At 42.6% G+C, this 18,486-nt stretch overlaps 1 protein-coding gene across 1 annotated transcript in view; it reads right to left on the bottom strand.

The window, feature by feature from the left end:
* Positions 1 to 18,486, bottom strand: part of DCC (DCC netrin 1 receptor) — a 268,160-nt gene that overhangs the window by 93,202 nt on the left and 156,472 nt on the right. Inside the window, exons 9-10 of the mRNA XM_082075025.1 lie at positions 12,744 to 12,900; positions 7,815 to 7,969 (exon numbers count right to left, since the gene is read on the bottom strand). Of these exons, the coding sequence (XP_081931151.1) occupies positions 7,815 to 7,969; positions 12,744 to 12,900 (312 nt within the window). The remainder of the gene's footprint in view (positions 1 to 7,814; positions 7,970 to 12,743; positions 12,901 to 18,486) is intronic.

Below are 18,486 nucleotides of genomic sequence, written 5' to 3'. Positions count from 1 at the left end.
GTTGCATTAAACCCCATGTTTTTGTAGGCACCTGCTCCTCAAAAACCGCAGGAACACAACTCTGGGTCTCATGAGTTGTTCATGAGGTTTCCTCTTCGCTATTGTTCAGTTCAACTTCTGAAAATCATAGTTAACGAGACAGAAGAAAGATCCAAGCACCTAAAAATAGGAATGTCGGCGACGACGTCCAAAATCGCTTGGCAACTGCTTCAACGTGCTGAATATCTCCCTCAAACCCGACGGTTTTAGAGGTTTCTGAACCGCGGCGATGGGAATTGGGCTCATAACAAACACCGGAGAGCACGCTGAGGAGCCCCTGGTCATCACCATTGGTAGATCAAGAGTCCAGTCACCCCAAGACTTAAGGGGTGCCTTAAGTTCTCCCACGAGCCACTGACCTTCTCTTGGAGCTCTCGATGGGCTCCAGCCTTGGGCTCCAAGGTGTATTGATGCCGAATTATGCATGGACATCTGGATACGAAGGCAAAATCCTGAAGACCACCATGAAGTTGATTACCCAAATATGAGGGGAAAGGATCAAGGTTCTACTGCTTTTCTTTCTCCTTCTGCTCCCCAGGGTCTTGACTTTGCCTCTCGATAATTCAAAGCTTTTATAAAGGAAACAAAACCGCTTATCCCCACTCAATTTGTTAAAGGAATCCGCCTGTTAATTCCAAGTCAGGCATCTTTGGTCTGTGTCAGGCATGAGTCGTTCTTCTCTAGGACGAGATGCACTGATTAAAGCCTTGTTATTACATTTACCTTTTCATTTAAACAGCCGGTTCTCTGCTGATCTGCACCAAAACCGGTTCAAACACAAACCATTTATGAAGCCACTTGCAGTTATTGATAATAGAGCGCAAGCTTTGATGCTGCCTTTGATTCCCCTGCTTCTTCTTTCTCTGTAGTTAACAGCTTTAACGAGATTTCATTAAAATCTGGCTCCACGCTGCACAGAAAGATGCAACTTCAGAGAGATTGCGGGCAGGGAAATTAATAACATGTGTGATACGTGAATTTAATGTTCTTTGAGTTGTGAAGGAACACAGCACCAGTCCAGTACCTACCAGTCCAACCAGTACCTAAGACGGGCAGCACACAGTTTGATGAATTGTCAGATGCGGTGATGAGGTTCTCAGGGACATGAGGAAGTGCCGGTGGTGGGTTAACAGTTGGACTCGATGACCTTGAGGGTCTTTTTCAACCAAAATGACTCAGGATTCTAAGGCAGCACCAAAATCTTGACGATCTCTTCCACTCAAAATGATTCCATGATATGGAAAGAGCCAACGGATCTACCTAATGCATCCTTTGCTCAACTAGAGGTTCAAGAGTCTGTCTTGCACCTTGGGTCTTGTCCCGCTGTTATATTGGTGGAAATCACAGCACAAATGGCCTTGACTGTAATTTACATCTCTAGACTTGGCTGTTGTACAAATAAAACCTGTCTCTCCATAGAGATAATTTTGTTTCTGGTCAAAAGGTTTGAGGTTTGTCCCATTGTTCACACATGGTGGGGTTGGATCAGCTGGAGGTCTCCTCCCAATGCCCCAGTTGGGATCCATGATATTTATTTCATTTCCAGCGCCCCAACCGTTGTTGTTTTAGGAAAGCGGTAGGGAGACAAAGACATTGCCACAGTCTGCAGCTCCATTGAGGTTTTGGGATGAATCTCAGAGAAAAAATAGGACTGTGCCAAAACTCATTCCCTGAGTCTCACCAGCAGTAGGTGGAAAGGACGGATAAGGCATCAAAATGCGACCTTGAGGGACGGAAGGAAACAGCCTGTCCGTCTGTCCTATACCACCCAAGGGGATCCACAGCGCCTTGGCATCTCCGTTTGCAACGGGGACCTAAAATATGGAGATTTCATGCAAACGGTGCGACGCCTTGATTTGCATCGTTGATGAAGACCCGCTCACCTGTTCTGCATTTTTGTTTTGCCTCCAGATAAAAGTGGATTTAATTTCCTGCTCCTTCTCGGCGAGTCAGTCAAAGCGAAGTATTTCACTTGGCATAACGGTGCTTTTGCAGAAATGACAAGGTACTTCTCGCCAGCAAGGCTTATTATTTCTAAAAAGCAGTGATGAGGTGAGAGGCACCGAATTCTTCATGCCAACCACCTCCACGAAGCACTGAAAGAAACGGAAAATCCTTCCTCTCATTTAGAGCATTTGGAATATTTGCACTGACTCAGCTCGATGCTTGTTTTGTTGCTTACATGGCAGGTGAGAATTGATCTCTGATTCAAGAGAGATGTGCAGAATATTCTCCTTTCCTTCTCTCTGCAGCTTTTTTCCCAAGTCTCGAGGAAGCAGCACAATATACATTTTCAATTTTTCTTTTATTTGAGCTGTCCTTCTATCTCTTTATTGCAAACGGCCTTGAGCAAACTCTTCCTGGGCCTCTCGTGAGGCGCAGGGAACCGCGTCTGCAGCAGCGACGGGGAGAGGGAGTCACTGAATCTGCCTCAGTGTCCTGGATTTGGTGCCATGAAAGAAATTAGAAACTCAAGAGGAAGAGGGAAAGGGAAAGGGAAAGGGAAAGGGAGAGAGAGGGAGGGAGAGGGAGAGAGAGGGAGAGAAAGGGAGAGAAAGGGAGAGAGAAGGAGAGAGAGGGAGACAAGGAGAGAAAGAAAGAGAGAAAGAGAAAGAGAGAAAGAGAGAGAGAAAGAGAGAGAGAAGGAGAGGAGAGAGAGAAAGAGAGAAAGAAAAAGAGAGAAAGAGAAAAACAGAGAGAAAGAGAGAGAGAAAGAAAAAGAGAAAGAAAGAGAGAAAAACAGAAAGAGAAAAACAGAGAGAGACAGAGAAAGAGAGAGAGAAAGAGACAGAGAAAGAGTGAGAGAAAGAGTGAGAGAAAGAGTGAGAGAAAGAGTGAGAGAGAGAGAGAAGGAGAGAGAGAAAGAGAGAGAGAAAGAGTGAGAGAAAGAGTGAGAGAAAGAGAGAAAGAGAGAGAGGAGAGAGAGAAGGAGAGAGAGAAGGAGAAAGAAAGAGAGAAACAGAGAGAGAAAAAGAGAGAGAGAAAAAAAAAGAGAGAAAAAGAGAAAGAGAGGAAGAGAAAGAGAATCAGAGAATCACAGAATCACAGAATGTTAGGGATTGGAAGGGACTTCGAAAGATCATCCAGTGCAATCCCCAAGCCGGAGCAAAGAGAGAAAGAGAGAGAGAGAAAGAGAGAGAGCGCAGGAAAGAGCGGGCAGGCGGGAAAGAGCGGGAAGGCGGGAAAGAGCGGGAAGGCGGGAAAGGGCGGGAAAGGGCAGGCAGGCTGGCCGTGGCACTAAAGCTTCCCGGAGTCTGAAGGATCAAACAGCATGAGGTGACGTTTCATCTCAATTATCAGCGCTAAGAGCATCTCTACAACTGCCCTGACTCGACTTTAAAGGTATCTAACCAGCAAATCCTGGTCCTGAATTTATATTTTCCCTTGCACAAGAGAATGAGGTCTAACCCAGCTAACGCCACCTAACGCAAAGCAAAGCGTCTTCCAAGCACCAAGACTGAGGGAACTCTTGTATTTCAAGACAAAGACACCCCCAAAAATTAAAAGGCCAGGTAAACGGGAAGCCAAAAGCAGGAATCAAAGACACAAAAGCAGCCATCACCACCTTTTCCTGCCCAAAGCCGCGTTCATTACCATTTAAAGCCATTGAGAACGTCCCCACCCCCTGCCAACCATCCACAGAAATGACTCGTAAAATTAAAGAACCATGTAAGAGCGGCATAAAGTTACCCCAGGGTGTATTTCGCTGAGCTATTACAGAAGAGTACACACAAATGAGGAGGATATTAATGACTATATAATATATCGCTTCCCCCTTGCATCAAACGACAAGAAAAAATCACTACGGAGGCGCTAAACCAGAGATACCTACGCAGCTATCAGAGGTACCTCTTTCATATATTGATAAATATATTAAATATATTATATTCGTTATATATTACAAATATATTTTATATGTATTTTTAATATACGTGTTTCCTCAAAACCAAAATCTACCATGAAAATAAACCCTACTATGACTTTTCATTATTTTTGAGGATGCTCAAAATATAAGCCCTACCTCAAAAATAAGCCCTAGTTCCACTTCATTAAAAAAGGCCATTTAAATAGCTATACATATATAAAAGTAATGTTAATTAGCAATCGAATGCAGCAGGACAGACAGGGTTATGAGTTATGATGATGGTTCAGAATGTGATGAATATTTGTATAAATGTTGATTTTTTTTGTTCAAGAATAAATGTAGATGGTTGTTCACGAAAAAAATAAGACATCCTCTGAAAATAAGTCCAAAAATTACTATAAGACCCTGTCTTATTTTTGGGGTAATTATAAATATAAATACCCCTGTGTAGAAGTGTCTGATCCAACCTTGAGCAAAAATTCAATTACTCCAGCATGTGTTTGCTCTGCAAACTTAATTTGTGTAGATCAGCGTATATAGAACTGATTAGCGCTCGATCAAATTGTCACCTATGTGTGTTTTCAAGACAAGTCTTCCCCTCCTTTTCTTTTTTTAACGTGAAATTTCATTGCATTAATTTTAATGGCTTTTTAATGTTCTATGCGGGTTTGACATTTGTAGAAGAAATGTGTGTTAAAAGCGGCTGCAGCTCAAGTTTTGTCTCTGTCTTTTTGACGTTTGCTGTGCAGTGACTTCAAAGGATATTGTCTGCATTGAAAACCCACTAGAAAAACCACAACAAACCAAACAAAACCCAGCAAGCCCCCAAATTTCAATAGCGCAATTGTTTTAATGCAGTATTGACGGGACATTTTGCTATTTGGCTCAGCAAACTCAGGTGCATCTGGCCAGTGATTAAATACATATATATACGTATCAATGCTTCTCCATCATAATAATAAAAACTGAAGTTTTGAAATGATACGGGGACCACTTTCTAAGGGTAGATGCACCGGTCTCTAATGAGAATTAAAGTTAATTACAGAATGAGCTGGGCAGGTGTGGATCGCGGTGACCAAAGCCACCCAAGTGGCTCCCAAATTCACCCCAAATCTCTGTTTTTATGTCAAATTTGCCATTTTCAGGCCATTGGGGGGTCCGAGATTCGCCCCTCGCAGCCCAGCATGGGATGGGGAGACATCTGGGGCCACAGCTGGGCTCCTCTTAAGTAGTTATAATACTTCCCAAAGAGCCAGTAATTAATTATTCCTTATAAAGCCCTGGGTGAGAAGTCAAGATGTCGGCATGCGCTCAATTAATTTCGCTTTAAAGGAGATGAGAAAAAGCAACTTTATGGCGCCGACAAGTTTCTTTTGGGGTGCAACATCCCTCTTATTCATCTTTGTCCTCCACAAATCATGGAGACTTATTAAAACCCAGTTTTAATTCCTAAAGGCTGGGAAGAGATGGGAGCTGGTCCCGCAGCAGGGAAGTGTTTTTAAAGCCGGGATGGACAATTTCAATCCTCATCGACGCGGTTCTTTATTCTCTGCTCCCAAGCTGCTTTAACAGCATCTTGAGGAGCCCAAATAATAACTCGCAAAGTCCCCACATGTGGTATGAAAAGATTAGACATGGCTTAAGCAGGCGGGGATTTAAATCCCGACTGGTAATACTGGAGTGAAATTATATACCATAAAGGCAGAGAAAAAGGGGTTGTAGGTTACTAAAAAAAAGAATACAATAAAGAAGGGGGGGTGTTAATCTGGGGACAAAAACCTTCATATAAATCCAGCCCATATATTCTGGATGATTATTTCAAAAAGCTGGAAGTCGTTCCGTTGATCTTTTAAACTGATTAGGGAGCAAATGGGTGCGTTTTGCAAACAGACATGAATTTCAGATGTCCTTTTTCATCAGCTTTTTCTTCTTTAACGATGCTCCATTGCGTAACACTTCGGATATTCCCAAATATGTGGGCAGCCCTGTAATTTATTGTACGATAATTATAGTTCGAAAAGGGGCCGACTGCCCCCCAGGACCTGAGACTTGTTTCCAAATCATCAGATAATTTGGTCAACAGCAAAAATTAAGAAAGAAAAGAAAAATGGAAAGCAATATTTCCTCCATGCTTCAACTTGACCCTTGAGAGGAATCTCCAAGTTATTAAATAGGAAAGATATTCCAAATGTCTACGTTGCATTTAATGCGGCCACAGATGGTAAGAGTACAAGTGGCTGCTTTTCCCTGGGGCGTTTTCCCAGTTGAAATGGTATTTTCCCTCTCTAAATAGATATAAAATCACATAGATAAAATCCAAACATATACCATTCAATGCAAACCTACAAAGAGGTCAAAACCAAAATCAAGCCCTAAACATTTACATTAAAATACACCATTGCTAGGAAATTGCTGACATATTTTTCATACACCTCAGTATATGTACTAGTTTATTATGTATTTCCAAAACTGCCAATAAGTGTATTGCCCATCCCACTAGAAGGCAGATTCTATCCATACGAACTTCTTTTAAATCTAGGAATGCCAAACGATCATCAGACTTCACCTATATCTACATATAATGAGTGAGATTCTGCTCAGTTTGAGTCATAGTTGATTAAATTCCCATTATGTTTGTCTTAAAAAAAACTGGCTAGGCATAGAATCATAGAATTATTTGTGCACGTGTGTCTAAGCAGAGATAAAGTACTGATAGGGAAATTATGCCGATGGTTCATTGCTTAATTCTTCCCTTTCAAAAGACTCATAAACTCATTTTCAAGACGTTTTTCCCCAAAAAGAGCTGGGATACAACCTCACGTGGCAGCTGCATAACTGCAAATAAGTGCAACGAGCAGCAGAGTTGTCTCAGAGCAAGAATTAGACACGTCAAAACTGCAAAACCATGCAAGAAATGACACGTCTCGGGTGATATTTCACCAACGTCACTGCTCTCGAGTCTTGGGGAAGTGATGCCATGGAGTAAAATTCATGTTTTGGGATAAATAAAGATATAGAGATGAAAAAAAAACAGAGAATAATGTGAGTTGAAAGGTCCCTTTGTGCCTTGTTCACAACGTCCCTTGGCTGGGCAGGGGATGTGGCACCTTTCCTGGGGCTCTAAAATTAACTGAACAGCTCAAAAACCACCTCAAGAGGCTCGTAAAATTGCTTCTGTGCTTGCGTTAAGTGTTGGATTTCCCAGCTTATTCCAGAGGATGAGTGTGTTTTGACAGAAGACGTTTCTCTTCTTTCTGGGGACCAGATGTGCAAATAGAATCACAGAATCATTTGGGTTGGAAGGGACCTTCAATTATCTAGTCCAACCCCCTGCAATGAGCAGGGACATCTTCAAATACAGCAGGTTGCTCAGATATTAAGTATCTTCCATACAACTTAACTTAAATATACTTAATATTCAATAACACTTAAATTAATATTAATTTAATAGTTAAATTAATATTCAATAATACGTAAAATACGTAGAAAGAGAGAAGTGCTACTCAAAAGTCCTACCAGCTCCAAAGACAAAACACACTTAATGCTAAATATCAACTAATAGAAACAATTTGCTTTTAAACACAATATGTTTATTCCAGTGGAAACTTTTTCCATCTTGCACTAAGTTTTCTTATTTTCCCTTGTAAAAATCCAACTCCTTACGCAATGTGGCGTAATTCTGGATATCACTTCTAATGTCATATAATACAAGACGGGCTGTGTCGGCATTAAAGCCACCACACAAACCGCCAACGTGCAGCTCTGCAAAATCGCTATAAATTGCGGAATGTTTTTAATTATCATGTATAACGACCAGGCCGTGCTTTTGCTATGAAGATCTCTATGAAAAGCTCAGTGTAGTGGGAAAGCCGCGGGTTCGCGGTTATGACCCGGCGCGCGTCGCACTCACGTTCGGGCTGCGTGGCCACCTTGACGGGCTGCGAGCTCTCGCCGGGTCCCCACTCGTTGTTCGCCACCACGCGGAACGTGTACGTCTCCTCCGGCTTCAGGTTGCCCACGGTAAGCTGGAGCGTCCCCGATTGAGATGTGTTGACCGCCCGTTCCCTGGAAAAACACCAAAAAACCCCCAAACTTAGCACAGAAATCCACTTTAAACCTCCCCAAATGCATCTTAAAGCATCACTTATTGTTACTTATCAAACTTGAGGTTGGTTTGCTGCGAGCGCTACAAAAAAGCCTTGTATTCTAACACTTTATTGCACAGCAGTTCTTTGCCTTTCTTAATATAACAAAAAAAAAGGTAAACTGATGGAAAGAAATGGCCGTTCGATCAAGGAAAACATCTTGGCTATAGGAAGGGAGATGCATATTGGAGCGTAAACACCTGGTTAATTAAAACAGGGTTTGGATCGCTCTGCAAATCCAGAATCTTTAAATCCAAATCTTTACGGTCCCTTCCAACGCAAACCATTCCATGATCCTCCTCCACCAGTTGCTCCCAGTGGCAAGTCCTGGGGTAACTGGTCAGCGTGGTCTCCTGGGAAGGGAGACGCACAGGACACGATCCTCCCATTGATATAAAACCCATTTAATTATAATTTTTATTGGTGCTATAAGCACACGGAGCTATAGGGTATCACAGGTTTCTCTGCCTTGGGTCAGGCAAAGCTCGGCCTAGCACCAAGTAAAGCTCAGCCTAGAATCAAGCAAACCTTGGCCTAGTATCAAGCAAATCTCAGCCTAGCAGTGGCTTGGGCCTGCTCGTTGAGGAAGATACAAACCCAGATTCATTAATGTGGGATTATCCGGGAAAACTACAATCCCTAAACAGTAAAGCGGGGTCTAAATAGGATGAAATTGGTTGTTTCATGGCCGAGCTGCAAACGGAAAGAGGTAAAATGGCTTTTGTAACTGATTTCTTACGGGCGCTGCGCCTTGTTCCTCTCCTAAACGCCCTCGGAAAAGCTGACAACAACATTTCATGCTGCGGAAAAAACATCATTTAAGGCAGAATCAAATAATGATGATGGGGCATCAGTTAGAGATGATGTTGGCAACTGTATCGCATTGTAATATATCTGTTTTTTTAACGGCAACAAGACCACCTTTCAATCCCAAAATAGCGGTAAAGGAGCAAGAGAAGAAAAATGAGATGAAGCGATAGAAGAAAACTCCACTCAGATCTCGGTTTTAAGACTTCTCGGTGACACTGGGACCTGTGATGATAAGTACAAGCCTGGAAAGTTGCTATGACTTGGAGCATTTTTTCAGTCTTTTCTCATAATTTAGTATGAAATTGAGAAAGAAAAATTAAACCATGCACGTATCTGGTGCTTTCAGAGCTCATGTCACTGCTGAGTGACTTCTTGAGCCAAATCCGATCTGCATTTTACTCTGGTGCCATTGGGACGCAGGTGTGAAGTGCCCAGATGAGGTGTGAAACTCTGGCCTATCTTGGATCCGATGCTGAGGTCGCGGAGCGATGGAAAAAATCCCATTGGAGGAGATCCAGGGCTGCTCCTCTTCTCAGCCCTGAATTTGATGCGTCACATCGTGGTCTTGGCTATTTGGAACCATCCGAGCATCTCATCTTCAAATGTCATCTTCCATTGGATCTCCATGGTGACACCGAATCTCCCAGGACACTTCTCTGAGCAAACCAGGAGTTGTGCGACCACGCAAAGACATGGGTGCCCTCAAGACGATGAACGCAACGAGCTCATCGTGGCTCAAGTCCATTCCTAGATTAATTAGCTCGAGTTCAACCCTGTGTTTTGGCGCTGGTTTCCAGTTTGGGAACAGGAGGTCTGGGCCATCCCCAGCCCATGCCGAAAAATCACAGAGGGGATTTTCTCCAGCTCTGTGAACCTCATGAAAGCCCTGAGAAAACCAAACCTTTCTATGCTTTATTTCCTATAACGCGAGTTTTCCAGCTCTCAGATCTAGAGCATCTTCCAAATGCAACACCAGCGTCCCACCTCACAATGTGGTGAGATACAGAAATAATCTAAAAGCCACCAAATATCCTCGATTTGGGCACTTTTACATTTGGGATTTTCCTTTTCGAAGCCATAAATTACAGTCTAAAAATAAAAAGACCTTGACTAAAGTCATCCACCTTCTTGTAAAACGAAGCCTTCGACATGTAATTTCCAGTGACTGAAGATCATGTTACGTTCCGGTATCAGCACGGAAAAGAGATAATTACAGCTCCCATATATCTCTTAGGTGTGTAACAAATGCTTTTCTAATGTTTCCAACACCTAATTAGTTACTTGGAGCCAGACAAGTCGTGTTAATGCTCTTTGCTGTGAAATGAATACGATTAATTTGAAAATGGATGGACTTTTACTGCCTTGAGTTCTTTTTTTTATATCCTGTTATCATTCTCCTGCAAAATAAGATCAAGTCCTTGATTAAAATAAGCAAAACTAACATAAATAAATCAGCTGGGAATGATATTTATTTCTTTAGTGGGTAAATAGTTTCCTAAGTTAAAAAAGGATAGTTACAATCCAGGCCCTATTATTTAAGCCCCTGTGACATTTCAAAGGTTCTAAGTCTCTATTTTGGGGGGTTGTGCCTCATCTAAAATGCCAAAAAGGAATATATTCCCTTATAAATATTTCCCATTATTTATAAATAGAGTGAATTTTTAATCGCCAATTAAATTTTAAAATCTAATCCCAGCGACGTAAATTCTCGCCAGGAAGGCAGAATTCATTCACAACTCCGCACAGGTAATTAAATGTGACTTACGGTGGCATTCCAGTTGTTTTTTCAGTTTAGAGATAGATGAGGAGCAAATCAGCAAAACCAAACAATGTCTCTTGCCCTGGGGTGACTAATACGCTACCACATAAATATCAAATGTCTGCGTGAATCAATTGCTGAGAAGCAAAAGCAGCCAAGGGGACCAACCATGAGGCCGAGCGCAAATCTCGACATCAACGGCGGCTCCAAATTTGAACCTGCATCGAAATATCGAATCGAGCCCGTTTTGCGGCTCTAAATTTTGCAATTAAACGTTCATGATTGTTACGGTCTTTGTGTGTGTGTGTATATGTCTATACCTTGAAGAGTGATACCCACTGAAATGCAAACGTTATTTTTTACTGTTATATTCCGCTCTATTTGAACAGAAAATAAGCACAAGCAAATGCACACTAAGAGCTCCGTGTCTCCTAACAGATCCTATATGCGAAACCCTCTATTTTTGCTCAGTTTTTCATCAACCGCTCGCTATAATCAGCACATATCATCAAATATCTCCCTTTTAAATCCAAACTTCCATCTCGACCAGAAGCGCAGGTGTATTGCTTGGCTGTTTATTTATTCCCCAACATATTTCAGGTCTGTTTTATCCTTCTGCTGAGAAACTCGCCTTTTACCTTTAAGTGCTCTTTCCCATGGCCCTTTAGCAGCGGCGAAAGCGTTTGATCCGGCGCAGGACGCCAAGATGAAAAAGCATCTCCCATCTTGCTACGGCAAGAAGTGCAATCGCTTCCAAAAGGGGTTTCTTTGAAAAAGCTGAGCTAAAAATAAAATATACCTTTATGATATAGCTCAAAACACCGGAGGCGATTTTTCGGATGGTTGCGTTGGTCCAGGTGGTACCGCCAGATGTCAGGAAAATCCTCGTCGCTCTTGAACCCTCGCTCCGCGTTTGAGTCATTTCGACAATTCCTTTGCATCCCTGAGGTGAACGTCAAAGCCAACATTCATTTTCTCTCACCGTTTGTCTCGAAGTTTGCGAGACCGCAGGTGTGTACTCAAAAGTGCGGTATCTTGAGTCTTGCTGCAGGGAGCATAGTGGAACTTTAATTTATTTTCTCTATTTATTTGCTTAGTTGTTTGAAAACAGAGCCCACGGTCTTCTGCAAGTGGCTCTTTAAGCAGATGTGCATCTAGCTGGGCATGGGACTAAGTCAACCTTGTGGTCCTCAGGACTTTGAGCAGCACCACAGAAATTCTGGCTGAAAATTATTTGGAAGTGCAATGGTTGAGCTCTCTTTACAACCTTTTTTCATCTTGGAAACACCACTATTTAAAGGCCTTACATGAGAATATTAGTATTTTCTCCTCACTGCTAAACTAAAAGGCTGAGTTAGAATGTTATAGAATCATCTTGGTTGGAAGAGACCCTCAGGATCATCGAGTCCAACCCAACGCTGGCACTAAATATGACCCGATCCAGCTGTGTGGCAGCTCTGATGTTTTTAAAACAGCTCAGATTGCCACTTCATAGCTATAAAAGAAAGCTGGACCTTGTTCAAGATCAAGTTGAGAAGCTTGTGAACGTCCAGGAAATTTTGCCTGTGAGATGGAGGATTGCGGCTCAACTAATTCACCTCTGCTGGCCATGCAAAGAATGCTTGAGCCTGTGTCTTCAGGGGAAGATAAAACATGGAGCTAAATAATATATTAGATAGTCAAGTAAGATCAAAACGAGATAAGATCCATAGACATCACTGTCAACGCAAACAGTCCTTCAATGTACATGGCTCTTCAAAGCAAATGGGTCTTGGACGCAAATGGTACTTCAATGCAAATGGTTCAACGCAAATGGTTCAACGCAAATGGTTCTTCAATGCAAATGGTTCAACGCAAATGGTTCTTCAATGCAAATGGTTCAACGCAAATGGTCCTTCAATGCAAATGGTTCAACGCAAATGGTCCTTCAACAAAAATGGTCCTTTATACCAAGACAATAACCACTGTTGTATAAACCTTGACGTGACGTCTGCAAAATGGCCACAAGAGGCATTTCTAGCGTCACACTTACCATAGGGAGAAGAACACAAGGTTGAGAACCACTTGCAAGCTACTCATGAAGACCCCAGGCTCTCTTAGGAGACCACGGGCTGTTGAGGCCTACCTGTTGACACCATCCCTGGAGAAGAAGACCGTGTACGTCTGGATGTTGCCTCTGGCTTCTGCGGGCGGGCGCCAGCTGAGACGGACAAATCGGCTGGAGACCAAAACAGGGACCACATCTCGGGGGGCAGAGGGGAGGACACTGGAACTTGGGACAGCTGGAGGGGAAGGAGAGGAGTCAGTCAGAGAGGTGGTGGGAGGCGCCGCGGTGCTGGCGGCTGAGGTGTCACGGAACAAAGGGCCGAGGCGGCGTGGAAGAAGCGTGAATAAAATGACAGGGGATGAAAGAGAGAGAGAGAAAAAAACACTAACAGTAAAATCACACCTTAAAACGCACCATCCTGAACCATCCTCTAAAGTGAACGTGCAAAACTCAAGGAGGTTACGTCCTTGGGAGACTTGTAAATTATTTCTTGTACGAGTGATGGGTGTGATATGTCCCTTTGTTCACTTATTTCACAGGTTTTGTCTCTCGTGCCCCAAGCAGGAGGATTTAACCCCATAAACGAGCAACAAACTACCACTCAAAACATGAAGCCAACAAACCAACCTGGGCTGAGAAGAGCAGAAACTGAGGCGCTTCAACGTGCGATAATTGCGTCAAAAGGGGAGAAAATGAAAAGGAAAAGGCAGCGAGACTGAATATTAACACCTTTTCACGTGGGAACGCGTTTGGTCTATGTGCAAAATCCAGAAATGCCTAAAGTGGTCAAATTAATTTCACAATGTTTAAACTCGATAAACTCTCGAGAGAATTTAACGGCTTCGTTGTTGCCCACCAAGTCAACGTGAAAGCTGGCCCGTCAACGTAAATTAAAACGATAATATGCATTTAACACTACTTTAAGTGATCAGCTACCTCCTGATTTAACACACGCGTCTTCTGGAGCATCCGCAATCACCAAACCCCCGCTCTGAAGGCCAAAATTATGTAGAAGGTCCAATTTAATGGGCTACACCAGTCGTAAAAAGCAGGCGTTCAATATTGGTAGCGAACCCAAAAGCCATTTCTCTTTTTCACCATTGCAAACCTTTTTTGGTAAACCTCTATGCGTATGTTGTGAACGATATTAGTAGCATTAATTTACTGTGAGATCATTAACAGCGTTCTATTATCTCAACAGCTGATCCTTGATGTAAAACGCAGGACATTCATTGAATACTAACAGCATTTTCTTATATTATCCCTAAAGTATCATTGAAAGCCGTTAATATTGATATTATTGATAACTAATATTATTACCTCTTACTTACTGTGATCACTCCAAGGCCAAAGGGAATTAAGGGATTTCCCAGTGGCATTTCCAGACTAATGATGTGTTGAAAGAAAATATTAAGCCACCGTCTCCGCTCTTTTGGCTGCGAAGTTGCGATTCATTATTTGCACTTAGGCTGCGCTTAGCGTCCTTAGTCACGGGCCACCGATCTAAATAATGTGCAAACACGAGACTAACGTCTCATTCTGTGTACATTTATATTACGGCGATGCTTTGTTTCACGATCGGAGCGAGCAGATTGGAGCTTCTGTTCTATTCTATATGTTGACTCGTGTATTATAAGCATAAGCACATTGTTGTCTTCTAATGAGAAGTACCAAGGGTGTGATTAGAAAGAAACACACAGACAACCCCACAAGGCTTTTTCTGTTGAGTTCTGGTGCTTAAACCAAACAGCAATTGAGAAAAAGCCCTGTTATTAACTATTTCGGCACCTGAGGATCTGTAGAAACTCCCCCAAAACACCCCAGTCCATGGTTTCTCCCTTGAAGAAAATAAGGACATCTACCCAACGCACACAATGGAGCTCGAAGAGCGACTCAAACCAGCAAATCTACCTTTAAACGTGCCGAAAATGCATCGAAAATCTGGAGGTGAATCCAGCCCGTGTTGGTGGGTGCATCTGCGTGTCAACTTACGAAAAGAACAGCCAAAATATGAGGTGAAAAGCAGCAAGATTGGGACCGAAGCTCTAGGCCGTTGTTTTCTTCCAGTAAACTCTATAGAGATATCACTGACAAAAGCAATTCCGGTTTTATTGTTGCTAGCAGTGAATAGCAAACATATCGCATACAACAGCATGATATAGCGAGACATATAACCCCAAATTATCTCAGCGAGGAACGTCTTAAATCCTTCAATGCGCCATCGGTTCAAGCATCTTCATCAGAGTCTGACAGGGGCTGATTTGAGCCTGATCTGGTTTATATTAACGCCTCGGAAAGTGCATTTTCCCCCCTCTCGTGAATAATCATCGAGTTCCGCGCCGAGAGCATAAAACTGATTCATTTTCCGCATGTGGAAACGACTCTACGACCAGAGAAGGTGCAAATATCGGCCCCAGAGGAACCGATGCTCACGTTTCCATTTGGGAAGCCAAATGGAACACCTCAAATTCAGAACTAAATCCCCCGTTATTTAGAATCCCGAATCAGCTGTGAGTTTTGTGACATTATTATTTCACCGGTAGGACTTGTCCTTACGCTCCAAAAGCAAACGTGTCTAAAAAAAGTGGAAATATGCTTGATGTCCTGCTTATTTATAGCATTACAGGCAAAATCCAGCTATAAAACATGCATGAGGCCAAATATTGATGGGGTTTTCAAACGACTAAAGGCAAACTATCGTGCGTGACGCTCCATTTCATCCCTGCTTCCCGTGCACCTGCTCATGGGCTGTTAATATTGCAAAATAAGAGGAATATGAGACCTAATTCAAAGAGACCCACCCTTTAAATTATGGGTTTATAGCCCAGACGTGGGATATACAAAAGATGATAAATGAATGAAAGACCCACCCTGGTCATTATATCCCACAAAGGATTTGGTATCAAGAAGCCATGGGTGCAAATCAAGTTAGAAAACATCTCATGTTCTCACTCGAGTGCCTACATATATCTATATATACACAAATATATCTATATGTACACATATATATACACCTATATATCTGTATATACACATATATATCTAAATATGCACACAAAGGCCTCAACACAGTCTTTCTACCTCTATACAAAGGAATATATTCATTCTAAAAGATCTCCTGATAATCTGCGTTGAGGATTAAGTCCGGAACGGAAAGAGGTGAGTTCGGCTTTTCCGCTTTTAAGCAATTAACACGGCGTTAATTACTCGTGTTTCATTCATCAAGAACCTTTAAGCCTGTCGTACCACGTTGCCACAAGCTCCACCCGTTGTATTTTCCCTGGGTTTAGCAATTACTCGGTACAGCCTGAGTTTCAAGTGTGACAGAACAACACGACTCAGTTCTCATCTCCAAATCCTTGGTGTTAAAAGGAAAAGCCATTTCCATGGATTTTTAATCTCCAAAATAACATTAAATACGTGCTTATTGTCTGGCCTTGCTCCACCTGCTCCATCCAGTCTTTTGTTGCACTTCGATGTTCATGGAATTCAGTATTTTCCCCCCGCCCAGAACCTTTTGGACCCATTTTACACCTTTTGTAGAGCAAACTGTGAAAGTTATAAGTGAGAAAAACATCATATCGCTGCAGGAATGCTCAAAAAACGCTGTAGATTGAACACCTAGGGCCTAAAAATAAGGTGTTCTTCCAGGAAAATATCCCTAAAGATAGAGATCGATTTTGGTGGATTCATTATTATTCAATATTAAAAATGGGAATTAAAAAAAGATCTTAATTTATGCTCTTTGTTGAAAAAGAATCAATATTAATGTATGTTAGGGAAGGCAATTGAACAACTCTACACAAAACGAATTGGGAGTGTAGAGCGTGATTTTACCTCGCATTAGCTCTCACACAAATACGACTTTGCAATTATGTTAAATTCGTAACACATCGCTAATCGTTTCTAATTTAACAGACCATACCGAGACCCGTAAAGGCGAGCAGCTGCATTTGCACGGCGTTACTTTAATGCTGGAAGATTCATTTATTAAGAGAGAAATTGGGAATATCAAAGCAATCCACAAGCTTCCACATTCAAGGTGCAGGTTGGGACAATAATCTGAGGCCTGTTTTCCTACAGATTGAGGAAAAGAGCCAAAAATTGAGGGAAATAGCCCAAAATTAAGGCTTTGTGCCCCTAAACTGGAATGTGGCGCATCCTTTGGCGCAAGGATTCTGGGGCCTATCTGACCAGAGGCCCGATCGATGTTAAACCATCCAGTACAGGCCTTGGGAGGGGAACGTGAGCAAAAACTCTACATTTCACACACATTTCATCGGAAATTTAATGAGGAATTAATGCATTTTATTATCTGTCCTCCGTGGCGCTTCTAAAAGCCAACGCTAACCCGCGGCGGGAAGACGTTGCCAAGGAAAGGCCTGACGTGGATCTCATCGTCCTGCGTTAAGTGATTAAATCGATAAGAACTGGTGAAACGGAGAAAAAAGAACCAAATGAACCACAATGTTTTGGTCTGATGATGAAATGATTGAATTTTGGTCTCGTTTCCAAAAGCTGGGATAAAAGGAGATGTTCTATCAGGTGAGCTTTATGGAGATACGCTATAGATGTAATTTACTGTCCCAAATAAGCATGGATTGGACAAGTTACTCACGACTTATGGTCAAACAAAATATTCTCCTCCACACAACCAACTCCTGTTACCTTTCCCGGGGCCCATTTACAACATTTGGCCTTTCCAGCTTTTATCCAGCCAATTAATCCCACAATATAGCGCCAAAGCGGCGCGTTCCAACGCGTTTCTTGGAGCGTTCTGTGCTCAAATCCACCCCCCAAACGCTGTTTGACGCGTTCACACGCCTCAGGTTTTACACGGAGGTGTCAGGGTACATCACATCTGCTTCCAGATTATCAACCCATATGTAGCGATGCTAATTTAGCAAATAAAAGATCTGTCCGCGTTGCTGTACGTATTTCCTCCCTTCTGGCTCGTCACACAATAATTCATTAATACTCGGTGCCATAATGATGTTCTTAAGAACAAGTCACGCAGTACTAATTGTTATTATGCCTCTTTTGTGATGTGATGAACCTTAATATAAATCACCCGAGTTTACGTGTGTCAACAACGCCCGGTTTTGGCGTAACGACCCGGCATCTCGCAGGATTAGGCCAAAATAGCTTTGGAAACGGCACCAATGTCTCTGAAATGCAAAACCTTGGGGAGATTTTGATAGTTCAACCCTACGCGATAACAACCGCAGGAAAAATGAGGCAAAGACGGTGGTTTCACTTCTTTTTGGAGTATCCGGTGTTACCCCATCTGGCAGCTACAACATCCACACGCTCATCGCTGCTGTGCCAGCACAGTCCCTACCCATTATTTTATGTTAAAAAGCCACCTATAAGTGATATAAATTACCATCATATCATTTCACTAAGTGCAGTAAATCCAAAATATTTCTGTTTTCATCGCTCAGCTCGTTTTGGACGCTGTTTGGCAAGTTCTCAGCCCAGCCGGTACGTGCACCCGCTTCTCTCTTCCTATGCGCATCTGTTTGTGTAAAACCAATGGCAAATATGGCCTTAATGGCTGCTTACGTTCACGTAGCGAATAGATCTTATTAATTAACGGACAAAAGGAAGAATGCAAAAAACCACCCGGCAAACCCACCTGTGCTGAGCTGGGGCGCTCAGAGCTCACCGCGCAGGTGACATCTGTCAGCATCAATTAGTCCCCAAGACAAACGGGGGCAGGCGACGGGCTGGCGAGCGCAAGAAATTCAATCACCCGCAAACGCTCCCGGAGGAAACGGCGGCTGGTCAATCTAGTCGGGCATCTCCGAGCCGCCGAACA

Source organism: Streptopelia decaocto, assembly GCF_964273445.1.
Source record: "Streptopelia decaocto genome assembly, chromosome: Z".
Classification (NCBI taxonomy): Eukaryota; Metazoa; Chordata; class Aves; order Columbiformes; family Columbidae; genus Streptopelia; species Streptopelia decaocto.
The sequence above is the reverse complement of the archived record's forward strand: the minus strand, read 5'-3'. Positions and strand labels throughout refer to the sequence as shown.